Source organism: Gobius niger, assembly GCF_951799975.1.
Source record: "Gobius niger genome assembly, chromosome: 2".
NCBI classification, from domain to species: domain Eukaryota; kingdom Metazoa; phylum Chordata; class Actinopteri; order Gobiiformes; family Gobiidae; genus Gobius; species Gobius niger.
Genome location: NC_136853.1, coordinates 11,859,319 through 11,877,045, shown reverse-complemented (window position 1 = coordinate 11,877,045; position 17,727 = coordinate 11,859,319). Strand labels below are relative to the sequence as shown.

The window sequence follows — 17,727 nt, the reverse complement described above, 5'->3', positions numbered from 1 at the left end:
GGAATTGTGTCAGTTAGGAGGGAACTAAAAGACATTGCCCAAAGACAAATATTAGCTAGAACAATAATAATGGAAAAAAGTATACAAAAGAGCCACAGAGTCATCACGAATGATCAGGGGGTACATGGAATTATTTCAGATCAAAAAGGAATACTATTACAACATCATTATGAAAGGAAAAGCTATTTACAGGGTTTATACAGTCAGAAGCAGGTCAAATCATATGCTTTTTAAACTACATTTTAATGCCACAAATGCATTTCTTCTCGCTGTTTGCACACAGAGGGGTAAACAAGTGTTTTTAAAAGCCCACACATGTTCTGTACTGTTTCAGTCTGAAACTAGAGTGTGGACCTCGGCTGCCCTATTGAAACATCACATGACCACACAAGACAAAGATTTCTCTGGTTACTGTGACAACACATTAACATTTACACTCCACAGAGGGCAGATATGACAACACTACTCCGTTTTTACAATCACACAATTGGTTGTGTGGGTGGTTGGCCCAGACAATAGTAAAAAAGTGAATTACTGCCCCCCCACCCGACCCCGGGGGAATGCTCAAGTCAATCCTTGATTATAGCTCTGACTATGACCACACTTTGACTGCTCCCCGTGAACAGACGGGAGCAGAGAAGACAAGAGGATGTATGGATTAGGCAACAGCCACTTAGTGTCTGCTGTGGTGGTCATCCGTGTGTCCTGAAGGTCGACCACCCACCCACATCCAAACCCGCCTCGGTTCCAGAAACTAAAAAACAACAACATTTATTTCTCGAGGAATGGCAGCGGCTCTTCCTGAAGTTGGGCTCATACTGTGTTGTAGCAATCCTGAGACACTGACCAGATGCCTGTCTGTCAGCCTGTGTTGTTTATAACTGAAAAGGCTGACTCACGCATAATAGGCTGTGTGGAAGGGAACACTGTGAGCAGGTACATGGCAATGGCTGATGCATTTTTAAACTCACCACTGGGAACCACTTTGATCCAAAAGTCAGTCAACGTAACATCCTTGTGCTGTGTTTTGACCAACTCAGACATTCTCACATTCAGCATCTTAATGTGGAGAGCAGCTTCATCAAGGGAAGGGACCAGTCTGGACATACAATAATTGTTTTTTTTAATATTGCATTTATCCGTTTGTCATCATCATCATCATTCCACATTCTCCAAGAAAAATTAAAAATGTGCCAACACTGATTTGTCACCAGTGAAAAATACATTACATTGGCTTTGGTGGTTCTGATTTGGATGGACCGTAGTCTAATGCTTGAGGGGAGAGGGTCAAACAATTTGTGTCCAGGTGGGAAGGGTCACACCAATTAAACCAATCACGGTGAAGACTAGTGAAGTTAGAATTTTCAGAAGCTCTTATAGTAGAGCAGAATAAGTCAAACTAGAAATCCTGGGGCAGTCAGTGTCTGTCAAAAAGTAAAACCTAGAGAGCACAAGGTCCAAGGAATTTATGGCCTTTATCTGCTCCACTATTACCACTTTAAGGCAAAAGAGACTGAGATGTGGATTTTTTGGGGGGCATATTCCATTCTGATCCAAGATGGCTGCACGCTTCTCTGGCTCCTATTTAATTGCAGCCTAAAAGACCAAAAAGATCATTGTGGATTTCCGCAGGAGAAACACTGCTCAGGCTCCACTTTACATCCATGGAGAAGATCTGGACAACCTCATGGACAACCTAACTTGGAGCCAAAACGCAAGCAGCATCCTTAAAAAGGCGTATTAAAGACTCATCTTCTTGCAGAGGTTGAACTCCGTATGTGCTATGGATAGTGTGGAGTCCTTACATCCTGCATCACTGTGTGCCACTGGGGCTAGGGGTGTAACGGTTCAGCTATCTCAGGTTCAGTTTGGTCAACGGTGCAGGACCCACAGTTTGGTGCATCATGCTTTAAGTACAATACAAAAAATAATAAGTGTTAAATGTTCATCATTAGGCAGTATTTATAATCACAGACTGACATTGGCAATGCTTTCTAATTTTTCAAAGCTGCTTTATAATAGAATGTGCCCCTGGGCTCACAATGCAAAACAAAAACGTTAGTGCTCTAAAGTAAATGCAGCCATGTGTGCGTTAAGTGATAACTTTCCGCATCGCTTTGATACGCAGCAGGTAAAACACACACTAGCATAGCACCACATTTGATTTGAGGCTCGTGTTTGGGCTGTTACTGGACAATATTATGCTTGGACTGTTTTTGGAACCAAAGCTTTTGAGGTGGATTATGACCAGGATTGGGTCTTGTGCATTTCATGGCGCACTGGATCCCACATTTACCACAGCCTGGTCATCAGCAGGAGAAACCTTTACAAGGCCATGCAGTAGGGCTGCTCGATTATTGAAAAAATAATAATCACGATTATTTTTGTCATAATTGAAATCACGATTATTCAAACGATTATTTGTTGCCTTAAAAAAAAAAAGTCTATCTTTATCTTATTTATGTATTAATCAAAACACTACACTACACTTTATGTTTTCTGGACAGTCATAAAAGTACAAATGATTTCAAGTACGCCTTGATTAAAGAGAGGTCCCTGTTTCACACCTGCCCCCTGCTGGCCAGCCCTCACACCTGCACAATTAAACTAAGGTTAGTGCTAGATCGTATGCTCCGGAGGGACAGTCTGCTGTGAAAACGTGAGATATCGTGACACAAATTAAGGATAGGGCCAGGGAAATGGTTAACCTCTTAACTCCCACCTGAACCGAGAGGATCTTTTTCCTCACGTCATCAGATTTTTTTTCCAACATTTTTTGTTGGGCATTTTAATCAATTTTTTGTCACATTTTTGACATTTTTCTGTCAATTTTTTATCATTTTTTCTTGTCACATTTTTGTCATTTTTTCGTCAATTTTTTTGTCAATTTCTTGTGACATTTTTGCCACTTTTTCATACATTTTTCATCACTTTTTGTCAATGTTTTCTCACTTGTTTGTCACATTTCCATCATTGTTTTGTTGCTATTTTCACAGCTTTTTTCCAGAAGCTTTTGGACTGGTGTAAAGCCAAACTGGAGAAAATGTGCTCGGTTCAAGTGGGAGTTAAGGAGTTAATTTTAAGGATTAGGGTTAGGATTAGGATTATTTGCATTTTTAGACAAACCAACTCATAAATCTATAAAAACTCACAGCAGACCGTCCCTCCGGAGCATACGATCTAGCACTAACGTTAAACTAAGCAGTGCGGCCTGATGACATCATCACACAGCGCGGTTTGTTTTTACGTCAGACAAAAGCATGAGCCATTGCGAAGGGAAAATAATCCCAGCGGCCTGAAATAACGCAAGACTGCTTTGCAAAAAAAAAAAGGCAGATTTTTTGCGATTATGCTAATTTTGTAATCGTTTACTGTTGTAATCGAAATCGTAATCGAATTTCGATTAATTGCACAGCCCTGCCATGCAGATTTCATGTTTTAGGAGGATTTAACTTTGCAGGCCTGGAGTGTCTACAGCCTTCAGTTTAGCGGTAAGTGTGATTTCATTTCTATGGTATCAGCTAGCATGAATTAAAAACAGTCTGACCCGCACCACAGAGCACCTGAGGCAAATCTCTTATAATGCCAGACTAACCATATAAATGTCTGTGTCGATAGAATAATTTTAACCATTTTGAATTTAAAATACCTGCATAAGACTGTTTTTTTTTTAATGCAGGCTAGCTGATACCGTAGAAATGCGCTAGCTTTGCATTAGCCTAGCGCCACGAAACTCTTCAAACATAAGAACTGCATGAATTACAAAGAAAAAATATCTCCAGGTACCAGCAACACTCTGGATAACTAGGAAATGAGGCCCTATGTCAAAAATCCTGAAATATCCCTTTAACCAATCAGGCAAAAAGCTCTGCATTGATGTGGGAACTGCAAGCCACCCTCTTGCACACGCTGCTGAGCAAGGACGCGGAAGAGAAGGGATCATCACATACACAGAACTATATTCAAAGCACCAGATATGAAAAGAGGAGCAAATAAAACTTTGTTTGCCTAGGCAGTGTAGTGCTGTTGTCGTATGAAATACCACGCAGAGCGCATAGAGCCAAGGCATTCCAGAGAAATTGCAAGCTTAAAAGTAACTCACTGGACAAAACAGAGATGGAGACCGTAGTAACGCAGTAAAGTGAACTGTATAAAACTAAAATGGAAATAGGATACATATTGAGGCAAATACACCGTCAGCCAGTATTAGTCCACTCTGTTCTCAAAGTCCCTGCATGCTTGAATAAACTCACCTCAACAAATACCTGCATCTAATATTGATTATCTCAGTCTTACTCAGTAATTCAGTAAGAAACGCAGAGAGTCGGAAAGATGACATTTGGAATTTCATAAAAATTGCATGCAACAAGACACAAAACCTCCCACAGAGCAGAGGTACTTTTATACAACACCCTTGGAGAGCCAGTTTTAAAAGATTGCGATACAGCAGTTGTGCAGAGAAGTATCCTATGAACCCTTATCCTGAACCAGCTTCCTGTGGAATTCAATGGAAACTAGCAGCTGGACCCTGCCCCACGCTTGATCACATGACGCCGACCATATCTGTCTTTAAACAACATGACGTCAGGCCTGCACAAGCGTGGCCCAAAAACAATACGCTCAAGGTGTGGTACCTCAATACAAACATATCAGAGATCAGCTTACTGTCAACGTTTCCGTTTCTTCACATGACATTTACTGTTGAGCAGCCGGGACAGAGGAGGAGGATGTTGAAATGGGCGTTATAAAAGAAACAATGGACGCTTTCTGACAGCAGTGACTAATGTCTCCCAAAGAGATGGCAAAAAAACAGCCACGTAGAATGAAACTGTCAAATGAAGTGCCAGTTTTCACAACATTAACATGGTCAGTGGGTAAAAGAACGCAATATTTACTATGTGTTTTAACGAATTTCTTAGATGACAAAAAACAAACAAAAGTGAGAGCGTCTAATCGAGCCAATAGACAATTTGACCTCAGAGTTTTGTCGCTTTTTTACAAATATATAAACAATCTGATAGGGCTGTGCAATTAATCGAAATTCGATTACAATTTCGATTATTACACTAAACAATTACAAAGCAAAGCAGACTTGCATTACTTTATGGCGCTGGGATTATTTTCCCTTCACATTTCACGTGCCATGGCTCGTGCTTTTGCCTGACATAAAAACAAACAGCGCTGAGTGATGATGTCATCAGGCCGCGCTGCTCAGTTTACTTGCGCAGGTGTGAGGGTTTGGCCAGCAGGGGGCAGGTGTGAAACAGAGACCTCTCCTTAATCGAGGCATACTTGAAATCATTTGTACTTTCATGACTGTTCAGAAAACAGAAAATACTCAGCATAGTTTAGTTTTTTATTAATAAATATATAAATAAAATAAAAACTTTTTTTAAAGGCAACAAATAATCGTTTGAATAATCGTGATTTCAATTATGACTAAAATAATCGTGATTATTATTTTTTCAATAATCCAGCAGCCCTTCAATCTGACATAATTTCTTTCTTCTTGATTTTTTGTTCCAAACCGACTGGAACAGCTCGATCATGCTTACATAAAAGCACTGTGGCACAAAGCATTGCATCAAAGCGTGCAAGCTAATTTGGATCAAGTATCTCATTTTTCGAGTAGGTCTAGAATAAATGGCCAACGTCCCTTTATAATGATAATACCGCTCAAGCATCAGGCCTGAACCCTTCTCTCATTTCTGTTTAAACAACCAGATCATCAGTTGTTTGTTTGCCTCTAATTCTTACTACAACAGAGAGATGGGATTTATCACTTACTAATGCACCCAAAGCCAATCCTTGCAAACAACAAACCAATCATCTAACAATGATCTTCAAAGAAAGAAACAGATCTCAGGATCATAACCTGAATCTGAAACATGACCTGTGACCTGCCCCTTCAATCCTCACTCGCCCGGCAGCATAAACGCGACTGGTGTTTGCATTGTGCGCTAAAGAAACGGCTTAGCCACATAATCCCTGATGTTTGCTCTGGGACAGGTGTCTCGGTGTGTAACCACGGAGGGAGGAGGGACAATGCAATTCAAATTACTGTAAGGACGAGCACTGGGATGACAGCGAAAGACACGGAAATACAATTTGAATAGTAGAAATATGAAAAGAAACACATTTGAATAGCAGGACGAAAAATGCAAATAAATTATGAAAATTGTTGATGATATACAAAACAATTTCCTGAATATGGTCCATAAGTATCTGGGAAATTTGCACATGTTCCCTTTATTTAACCAATGTAACTCTATTCCAATGCTATTTATAACTTTGGGTTTTGTGTTTGGATGCCAAATCAACATAATGAATTTTGTATTATTTCTTCTATCTCACTTTAAATATTCATTGAACATGTACGTAGTGGCATATTTTATGAGGTCTTCTGTGAGACCTGAGACTCTGAGACCGAGTTCTGCTTGAGATCAAGTCCAGCTTTTATACAGTCAGATCGAGACCCAGAGTCAAGCTTCCTGTTGCCACAAACGTCCTTCGGCTTAGGAGACCAGGTGAGAAACTCACCGAGGCGGGGATTACTCAGCGACAAGTGAGAGGATTTGGACTAAGCAGCCAACGATCTGAACTCACCTGAGCAAGGCCAGACAAGGAAGGACATGGGATTATGTAACAACACTTAACAGCATCCACGGACTCACAGCAAACAGACTTAAGAAAGTATTACCCAGAATAGTAATGATATAGAGGAGAGAACTAAGTCAATTAAAAACACTCCATGTCCTTGAACAGGCACTACCCAGTTTTGCACTTTCCTCCAGCTGTCACAAGAGACCAGTTGCTTTAACCCTTGACATTTATAGGATTTAATACTGTTTGCAGGAAGAGCTTATCAGTTTCTTCTTAATGCGACAGGAAAGTGACAGTATGGCACACGCACTGATGCTTTGATTAATCCAATTTCTGTACTCCATGTGTTTTTCTTTCTTGTAGAATGTTTAATATTCATTTTAAGTCCACAGACTATTAGAATATCAATAAATACATTTTAAATGGTACCAGTGACAGAATTAAAAGCCTATCACCAAGCTTATGTCTTATCGAAATGTATCATAAAAGTGTCACTACTACGTTTCTGCAACGAAACCTACGGTAAAATAGAGGAATAAAAAAGCTTTTAATCTGGATATGAACTTTTACCCAACTCTAAAAAGCGGATTTTCTGTGGGCCAAGCAGGTTAAAGGTTTTGTTCAAAAATCCATTTTATGGATGTTTGTGGACCACTTGTGCTTAAGTCGGTATTATCTTGTTTATCTTGTATTATCATCACATCCTGTTTAAGCCCTCACCCCCCACCTTAAGTGCTGAGTACTGCTTTTGTCACTTTTCTCTGGCTTTTTTCGTCGCTATTTTGATGCTTTTTTTTTCAAGAAGCTTTTAGATTTGGACAAAGCCAAACTGGGGAGAGTGTGCTCGGTTCAGGCGGGGGGTTAAATGATGAAAATGAAACTGACAGCCTCACCACTCCCCTTCTTTGGATAAAGTCACATATTTTTGAAGGCTGAAGTAGAGGGGAAATGTCTAATCAACTCAAACATTCCAGTCCAGTTGATGAATCTGGAAGGTTCTACTACCAAGGTGACCTGAAAACCTATTTATATTATTCATTATTAGTTTGTTTGTCTATTTTTGAAGGGAACATGTACTGTTATAACTGTTATATAATGCACCAGCTAGCTTTGAGCTAATTTACTGCTACAAACTCTGGTAGGATAACAGACAACCATAAACAGAAACAAGACAAACTTCACAAGACAGAAAAAAACACATCAGGACGTGTACAATATTACAATGCAGTAAGAACCACCCATACTCCATCCCACCTCACACAACTACACAAACATTATCTTGTGTGCACATTCCAGTAAAGCCCACAGATTCTACAATGAAATAGGAGGTTTGAAAGCAAGCGACCGTCCCAGAAATGGTTTATCTGGATAATTGATGATCTCATAATCGATGAGCATATAAGACAAGACACTTCATTGGTAAAATGGGGGGAAATTATCCCTGAATTGTCAAGGAAAAACATTGAAACATAGCTCAAGACAATATTTACATTTCTCACAATGTATATCACACAGATTGACAGGGCATAGCTGATATTAGGTAAAGCAGGAAGAACACAGAGGGAGCATATGGCCACAGTCTATACATCGCCCTTTTTGTGGAAGTAGAAGCCTATTGGCAAGCAAATATCCTGCACCAGACCCAGACTTTGTACACAGACAAGAGACATTTTATTTGAAACGGCATTTGTGACTGCAACTTTCCGACACCATACATTTGTTCTTAACAGAGAACAGATGTGGATTAAAACAATGTACAGGGCCATAGCAATATGGGCTCAAGCTAGCCAGACAAGTCGACTGTTAATGCCCTGTTAAAGCCTCTGAACATCCAAAATGACCAGGTTATTCCATCAATGTATTTCTTCTTCACTAATGGCACAAGCATATTCTAAGATGACAATGCAAGGATCCATCGGGCTCACGTATATGTGAAAACAGATGGAATGGCCACCACAGAGTCCAGATCTTAACCCCACAGAGACAATATTGGGATTTGCTGGAGAGGGCTTTCCGCAGTGGTCACACACTCCCATCATCAATACAAGATTTTGGTTAAAAATCAATGCAACACTGAATCATTTGAAATTGCAGAAGCTTATTGAAACAATTTCACAGTAAATGTGTGCTGTAACTGCAACTTTTTTTTTTTTTTTTGTCAGGCAGTGCATTTTGAATCACAGGTGTAAAAAGCTATACAGCAGGGGTCTCCAACTGGCGGACCTGGGTCCAGATCCGGACCTCCAGAGGCTTTAGTCTGGACCCCAAAGCCTCTCAATATACGTAATTTCTAAAGCTGAATTAAAAAAATATCAGTTAATAACATTGAAATAAAATGGCAAAATGATTGATTCCTTGATCAGCTCTGCTATGTAAATAGAGAACCTGTGCTCATGTTTTAACATTTTCTACAGCAGTGACTGCATATGTCTGGATCCTGGACATATGTCAAAAGTTATGAAAGATAATTTTGTGGACCTTGAATTGATTTAGTAGGGGACTCCTGCTATACAGTTTAAGCTGAATGATATGCAATTTGAGAAGCATCAGTCTTCCACATATAAGCGCCGCGCTACAAATTTGCAAAGCAATATAAAGCATAACCAGTAGTGATTGGCTGCCAGAGACCCCCAGACGCTTCTGCTTTTCAACAGAAAACAGGAGAGGCTGTCTTGCTAGGCAAGGCTCAAGCATTATATCTTATTCAAGATGCAAGTTTGCACACTAATACAAACTTGCATGTGAGGACACTTTCATTTCGTGCTGTCTGAATATTGTGTCAATTACTCATATAAAACAAACAGCTTTGGAGACACAAACCAAACTCTCATAATCTCTCTCTGAACTGAAAATATACAGGCAACTAATGTAGGCTGGTGAACAATATTTTCACATAAGTGATAAAAAGTCAGACAAGTCAGACAAAAGTTCACTTTTACATCAACGCTTAAACTTATTCTCTTTAACCATGTGTGGTCTATTCTCGGCTCCTCTTGTATCATTAGCTGCAGACAATCTGTGCAGATGCAATATTCTCCTCCTGTCTGTTCTTGTCTGTCACAATAAATGCTTTCACATATCACACAGATCGAATGATTTCTTTTGAGGCGTGAGACAATTACTGACCCCTCACCCGCAAACAGAGAGCGGCTAGATAGGCTGCTCAAGGGAAGATGCAGCTGGTGACTTTAGAATAGTTCTGAGGGCCATATTACATTTGACACTAGCTGTGTTTTGAAAAACAGTTTCTAGAAGGTCTGACAACAAGCTAAGTCTAGCGTAAAAGTTGACAACTGTCAGGGTGGCTCCACGTAACCTCCTCCTGCCATCATTCTCTGTGGTTCGGTTTGCTTTCTTCCTGCACCACACTGCATCATTCTTATGGGGCAGAGACTACCCTACAAAACAAGGAAGTATACCTTAAGCAGGCTGAATATATCATCCAGTAGGAGGGACACTAGATAACCCAAGGGTCAGCGCAGATTAATGCAATAGGTCAGAACAGAAGCAGTTGAAAGAAAACTGCTGTGAGACTAGGTTGAAGAACCAGAGAGAATAATATATACAGAGTACTTATACTGTATGTGAATAGCAAAAGCAGCAAATGTATGGAGCAGAAAACAAAATAAAGAAATACTCACCCGGTGAACCCTGGAGCTTGGCCTTTTTCACTGTAACACAGAAAAAAAAAAACATGTATTTAAATCTTATAAGTTCTTCTCAGTTGAACTGACTGAGCCAAGAAAATGGTGTTAATATCTACTTCATAAATTGCTAACACATGGAAATTTACACAAAAAATAAACTATTCATTCATTCATCATGCTAAAATGAACACTTCGTAAGCAATGTTTCAGTTGGGGTAATATGTAGGTGTGTGTTTGTGTGTGATGATTTACATCACTGTTGCGATGTGTTATTAACGGAACACTCGCGCCTATATCAAGACTGGCTATATAAGTTGAGCCTCACAATGGATCGAGCCTGAACGGGAGGTCTGCAGAGAGCTTTGGGCCCATAGGCTGTAAATTCAGAATGACCAAAAAGTAGCCTCCTTCTTGCTGACACCCAATAGGAAATTCCAAGCTCTGAAAGTTATAATGGTTATTATGAGACACAGACCTGTCATTCTCAACCCCACGTGTTTATCTTAACACTCACAAAACATCGTCCATTTCTTTTTTTCCTTTTCACTATTTTTAGTTGTTCCCTATTCTAAATAATGGAGTTGGCTCCAAAAACTCAGCCACACTGCCAGCATGAACGGGCTTCAGTTAGCCTGTGCTGAGCGCAATGGGGGAGGCCACTCGCACTTAGTCATCCTTAATTTGCACTCAATGCAAGGGCTGCGGGAGGAGACAGGGGAGAAATGGAGGAGCAATACCAGTGCCATGGCACTTCGAACGGATGCCATGGAAGTTTCAAAGAATTGTGAAAAACACATTTTCAGGTTTATACCTTATACCTTTATCACATCTTCCATGTTTCGTAATCTACAGTAATGTACAGTAAGCCAACTAATACAAAAATATGTATATTAGATGCATTTTTCCAGCCATTTGTCAGCAAAATAGACTAAGAGCTTTGTGACATGTTTATTATCAGCACGGTGGTGGTGGTCGTCAGCTCTGGGATTCCTCTGTACAACGATGGTTATGGGATTGTGAAGTACTTTAGAGGGGATTAATTGTGATTGCAGTGCCAGTGTTCGAGCATAGCCTACTAAAGCTCAGAGGTCTGTCCTGGCAGATGGGCCACTGGGATCAAGAGGCTTCACACACTTTCATATTTCACCATGGAATCCCGCCTTTGTCACATTATGAGCATCTCAAAAACTGCATCTAAATAATCACTTGGGTGGGGAACCGAGATGGAAACTGAATGGTCGGACTGGAAAACTTCTGAAAAATAATGAAATGCGATATTGTTTTCCTAATAGATTTTTTGCAAATGTTTTAACTAAATGGAAAAACGTGTTTTTCGCTCCCATGAGTTGAGTGCCAAAAACGGAAAAACGTTTTAAAATTATTATTATTTATTTAAATTACACTCTAATTCACCGTACATGTGATTTTGGTAGCTCTGTGAGCAACAGAGCTGAAATAGATGACGATTAAAAACTTGTGAAAAGTCACATCTCGACATTTCATTTATATTTTTGCGATTTTCTTTTCTTTTCTTTTTTTAGTCCGAGGGGGTGTGGTGTTGCACAGTGAAGCTGTAAAGCTGACACTTCTCTCTCTCTGGAGCACGTTTGACAAAGCAGACTGGCTTCCCGTGGAAAGGTCAAAACAGTTGATATTTTAACATTTCTCTGAGTTTTTAAATGGTTAAAATCGGTCCAAGGACGGCTGTTTAAGTCTTCAATCTGAGAACCAGGCTGTTTAAATGCACACGCGATCGATACACGCAGTGTTTCAAAACGTGTCAACAATGTTGTCGTTGAAGCTGAGATATTTAGGCATTTGCCTCTTTCCATAACGTTAGTGCCTGTAGAGGAGAGTAGAGGAGAGGAGTTAATCAGAAAGTAGAGTGTTTCATAAAAGACACATTACAGTCTCTACAGCTAAATTCCACAGCGCGGCACTCAATGTGTTAAGAAAATATTTGATTCATAGCGCTACATTCTAAATATTCTAAATATAGCATTTAAAGGAAAAAGTAATAATATCACAGGCATTTCAGAACATGTTAGTAGTTTTTCTAATCTACAGTAGTAGTAGAGGTGCACCGATCTAGCTTTGACCGATTATGGGGGTTTGAGTATAGCCAATATCCGATATTAACCAAGAGACTTTCTTAACACATTGAGGCCGCGCTGTTTTGGGGGATATAGCTGTAGAGTGCCAACAATCCAGACCAGTTTTCATGATATTTGTAGCACCACAGCGTATTCCATGTTATAGCTATGGACACATGAAAGGCGGAGTCTTACCTTGTCGTTTGAAAGGTGAGACTCTAAGCTCTCCGTTGGTGAAAACCGTTTAATTCTACGTGCCTCGGTTCCTGAGAAATTCTAAGATAAACAGAGGCTAGTTTTGAGTTTGAGTTTAGTTCTCGAGAAACTGAGATATTGCATGTTTTATGAAACACTCTCATTTCTTATTAACTCCTCTCTCCTCTCTGGACAGGCACTTACATTATGTGAAGAGGCAAATGCCTAAGTATCTCCGTTTGAAGTCAATTTTCATGGACAACATTGTTGACATGTCTTGAAACACGCGTGTTGCTGCAGATCGATAGCTAATCGTGCATTTAAATAGCCTGGTTCTCGGATTGAAGACTTTAACAGGATGTTTCTCAGCCGTCCTTGGACCGATTTTAACCATCTAAAAAGTCATAGAAATGGGAAGCTTTGTCAAGCATGCTCAGAAAGCGAGAGAGTAGTGACGGCTCTACAGCTGTTTGCTGCGCAACACCACGACCCCTCGGACCAAAAAAAAATAAAACGCAATTATAAGTATGAAATGCCCAGATCATGACTTTTCACAAGTTTTTGATTGTCATTTATTTCAATTCTGTTCATCACAGAGCTACCAAAATCACACACAAGGTTTACACATGCAGGCACGTGTGTGGCAGGTGTGTGTGTGGTGGAAACAGAAAGGTCTGCGGGGTAGAGTCGATACGTGCACGTAGATCGTGGCGTGCACAGTCAGGTCGCACTTTGTGGAACGATGGCTGTAAGGTGTATTAGAATGTCAGGTTTCGTAATTTAAAAAAACAAAACGAAAAAACAAGATAAATAATAATAATAATGCATTGGTTTTATATAGCGCTTTTCTGGACACTCAAAGACGCTTTACATTCAGTGTTTGGAATAACGCCGTTTAAAAGAACGGCGTTAGGTAACGGCGTTATTTTTTCAGTAACGGAGTAATCTAATTCATTACTCTCCTCGTCGTTACAACGCCGTTATCGTTACTGGGTAAACAAAGTGGCACGTTACAATTGGGCTGAATGAAGCGCCGCGGTGTCAGCATGGGGAGAGCAGTGGAGAGGGTGGGCGGAGTCTGACGGAGCAGAACACGCACATCTGACTGTCCGTGCAGAGTACTGCATCGCGCTCTCTGCTCCATAAACTACTTGTGTCCCCGACCCGCGGCTTGTCATCCCCACAGCGCGGTGCAGCCGCAGGGGAGAATCAAGTTGGTGATCATTGATCAGTAGTGTTGGAACTTATTTTTAACCCAAAGACGCAGTGGACGCGGTGGAGACACGTCTTTCTCCCTCTCTCTCTCAGCGCCTTTCTTCTTCCTCTCTCCCCGCTCTCCGCTCCATAGAACAGTGCAAGGCCACTAACCTTCTGGGGCATGTAAACTTATATTTGCTGTCGATTGTTTCACGGAGAGACATCATGCTTGTGCGTAAAGTCTGCCCTGATCGTTGGCACATGTTACTCTTGTTCCTCCCCATTCTCTTTGAATACGGCCATATTCCTACATTAATAAAACAGCGGCGCAAATACAATACCACTCAGTCACAGGGGCCTCCCCCACTCACCCCCCATTCAGTTCATTCAGTTACTATGAACATCTTTGAACATCTTTGAACACCTGTCTGTTCTAACCATTTCAATTGACTTGTGAAAACAGCAACAACAAAAAAACAAAATTCTTTGACATATAGCAACACAAATAGTTACTTTCCCTGGTAACGAGTTACTTTTATTATAGAGTAATTCAGTTACTAACTCAGTTACTTTTTGGAACAAGTAGTGAGTAACTATAACTAATTACTTTTTAAAAGTAACGTTCCCAACACTGTTTACATTGCACTATTCATTCACTCCATACTCGGTGGTGGTAAGCTACTATTGTAGCCACAGCTGCCCTGGGGTAGACTGAAGGAAGATGGACCTCATTGTGGCATGTCTTGTCTTTTCTCAAGATATTACAGATCAATTATCATTTAATATACTGCAATGGAAAAACATTAAACAAGGGTCAAACTAAAATACAAACATTTGGCCACTCCAGCAGTGATCAAATAATAGTTTCTGTTCCAGCCTTGATCAGCTGCCGCTAGCATTAGCATGCTGTTGCTTGCCGCGGCATCTAGCATGGCAATAGGTTTGCAGAGGTTAACGCTAACTCCGCGTTTGAGGTGCAGCGTGCCCATATTCACTGAGATTTAGTCAGTGAAAGTTGTATTTTTAAAACGCTGCGAGCCAAAACAAGTATTGGTTCAGTGTCGGATATTTGGAATAAATACCCAATATTGCAATTTTTACAGTATTGGCTCCGACATCCGATACCAGTATCAGATCAGTGCATCCCCAAAAATTAAGACAACACTGAGACAGGATATTTTAGGTTTTCTGCACAGGACATTAGAGGAAATTAGAACAACTAAATAAGTGCAGCCTACAATATTGAATACTAGTATTTATATTTGTTGAATTTCTTTGTGTAGCTTACATAAAAAGAAAATGTTAATTTGTTAATTTTAAAATTCTGCTTACTGTATGCCGACTGGCCACATTATTGGATGGAAGTAAAGCAGCCCAAGCAACTTTTTAAAAAAAATCACAGATGAGAAGCAGCAGCCGACCGAGTTTTGGTCAGAGAGTGAAATCACTTTCCACTTGCTGAGTTTACCCAGGCCTGATGTTCGTCAGCAGGACAAATGCACAGGCACGGTGGCTTGTGTTACAATGATGTTATTCAGGGCTCTGGTGCTCCCAACAGAAGGCCATAAACCAGAAGACCAATAAAGTGGAACTGATGCTTATCTTTATGTGTTCTGGGTCCCGCGTGGCTTAGGAGGTTGTTTGACTTTCTGGTTTGTAATGTTGCTGCACATCAAAATATTAATACTATAATTCGCTGGTCAAGGAAGCTTCTGGAATTTTTTTTGAGGAAGACAAAGCGATGGAAAGATCCTTTTGTCTACGTAAATCAAGATGAAGACATAAAATGTTGACGCTCTTGAGTGCATAACAAAACAATTTCAATGGAAGTAATTACTAACTCAAAGGCTGCTAATAATTCTGTTTAAGAGTAGAATCAAATTAAGTGGCAATTGATCACATCTTGTCTGCAATATAGCCAACTTATACGACACACAGCAATGGTTACTTATCCCTCGTCTTATGAAAGACCTAAACGGTGATACTATAGCACAATGTCTTGAAATCATGCCCTGCACTGATGGTAATAAGTTTCTCCTGCATAAGACATTCAGAAACCCTCATTATAAAGACTACAGTATATGCAAAATCTCCAATTATATATATGAAATATTACTATATATTATTTTTATCGGGCCAATTATAGAGATTTTTTTTTATTATTATTATTATTTTTATAAACAGAACTTTCAAGCCATGACCCTTTTCTCACTCCCATTCACGTGAGAACTTCCACACACATTTGAGCATATTGTAAAAATCTTTTAGTTCGGGAAATGTAAATAAAGATACAGTAAGAGCGGGAGCGTGAAGTGGAGACGAGGAGGGATAGTTTTGTTTTCTAAGAGAGTTTGTGTGTCTTTCCCGTGCGCTTTAGTAAGTACAGTCTCCGTCTCTGTCTCCTCTCCGGTCTCTGTCTCCTCTACAGTCTCCGTCTCTGTCTCCTCTACAGTCTCCGTCTCCTCTACAGTCTCCGTCTCTGTCTCCTCTCCGGTCTCCATCTCCTCTACGGTCTCCGTCTCGGTCTCCTCTCCGGTCTCCGTCTCCTCTACAGTCTCCGTCTCTGTCTCTTCTACAGTCTCCGTCTCTTCTACAGTCTCCGTCTCTTCTACGGTCTCCGTCTCTGTCTCCTCAACGGTCTCCGTCTCCTCTACGGTCTCCGTCTCCTCTACAGTCTCCGTCTCCTCTACAGTCTCCGTCTCTGTCTCTTCTACAGTCTCCGTCTCTTCTACGGTCTCCGTCTCTTCTATGGTCTCCGTCTCTGTCTCCTCTCAGGTCTCCATCTCCTCTACGGTCTCCGTCTCTGTCTCCTCTCCGGTCTCCGTCTCCTCTACAGTCTCCGTCTCCTCTACAGTCTCTGTCTCCTCTACAGTCTCCGTCTCCTCTACAGTCTCCGTCTCCTCTACAGTCTCCGTCTCCTCTACAGTCTCCGTCTCCTCTACAGTCTCAGTCTCCGTCTCCTCTACAGTCTCCGTCTCCTCTACAGTCTCTGTCTCCTCTACAGTCTCCGTCTCCTCTACAGTCTCCGTCTCCTCTACAGTCTCTGTCTCCTCTACAGTCTCTGTCTCCTCTACAGTCTCCGTCTCCTCTACAGTCTCCGTCTCCTCTACAGTCTCTGTCTCCTCTACAGTCTCCGTCTCCTCTACAGTCTCCGTCTCTGTCTCTTCTACAGTCTCCGTCTCTTCTACAGTCTCTGTCTCTTCTACGGTCTCTGTCTCTTCTACGGTCTCTGTCTCCTCAACGGTCTCCGTCTCCTCTATGGTCTCCGTCTCCTCTACAGTCTCTGTCTCTTCTACAGTCTCCGTCTCTGTCTCTTCTATGGTCTCCGTCTCTGTCTCTTCTATGGTCTCCGTCTCTGTCTCTTCTACAGTCCCCGTCTCTGTCTCTTCTACGGTCTCCGTCTCTGTCTCTTCTACAGTCTCTGATGCAGAATTATGGAGTTAATTCGGCCTTAACACATGCCTTGCAAACCTTATCATATTGTAGTGTCAAATGGGGAACATTTGGGTGCCGACCTTCCACATGAAGATGTTAAATAGCAAATAACTACCTCACAGACAATGTGCCACGTTGACTAGGCCACAAGTCATGTAGAAGGTCGGCGCCCAAATGTTCCCCATTTGACACTACATTATGATAATGTTTGCAAGGCATGTGTTAAGGCCGAATTAACTATAATTCTCCATCACCCTCCGTCTCCGTCTCCTCTACAGTCTCCATCTCCTCTATGGTCTTCGTCTCTGTCTCCTTTACAGTCTCTGTCTCCTCTACAGTCTCTGTCTCCTCTACAGTCTCTGTCTCCTCTACAGTCTCTGTCTCCTCTACAGTCTCTGTCTCCTCTACAGTCTCTGTCTCCTTTACGGTCTCTGTCTCCTTTACGGTCTCTGTCTCCTCTATGGTCTCCGTCTCCTTTACAGTCTCCGTCTCCTCTACAGTCTCCGTCTCCTCTACAGTCTCAGTCTCCTCTCTGTCTCCTCTACAGTCTCTGTCTT

General features: G+C 41.1%; 1 protein-coding gene across 2 annotated transcripts in view; it reads right to left on the bottom strand.

The window, feature by feature from the left end:
- The window catches only part of unc13bb (unc-13 homolog Bb (C. elegans)), an 86,545-nt gene that overhangs the window by 59,081 nt on the left and 9,737 nt on the right, over nucleotides 1-17,727 (bottom strand). For both annotated transcript variants that reach the window (XM_079582551.1, XM_079582552.1), the window contains exon 2: nucleotides 10,245-10,274. In XM_079582551.1, coding sequence (XP_079438677.1) covers nucleotides 10,245-10,274 — 30 coding nt within the window. The remainder of the gene's footprint in view (nucleotides 1-10,244; nucleotides 10,275-17,727) is intronic.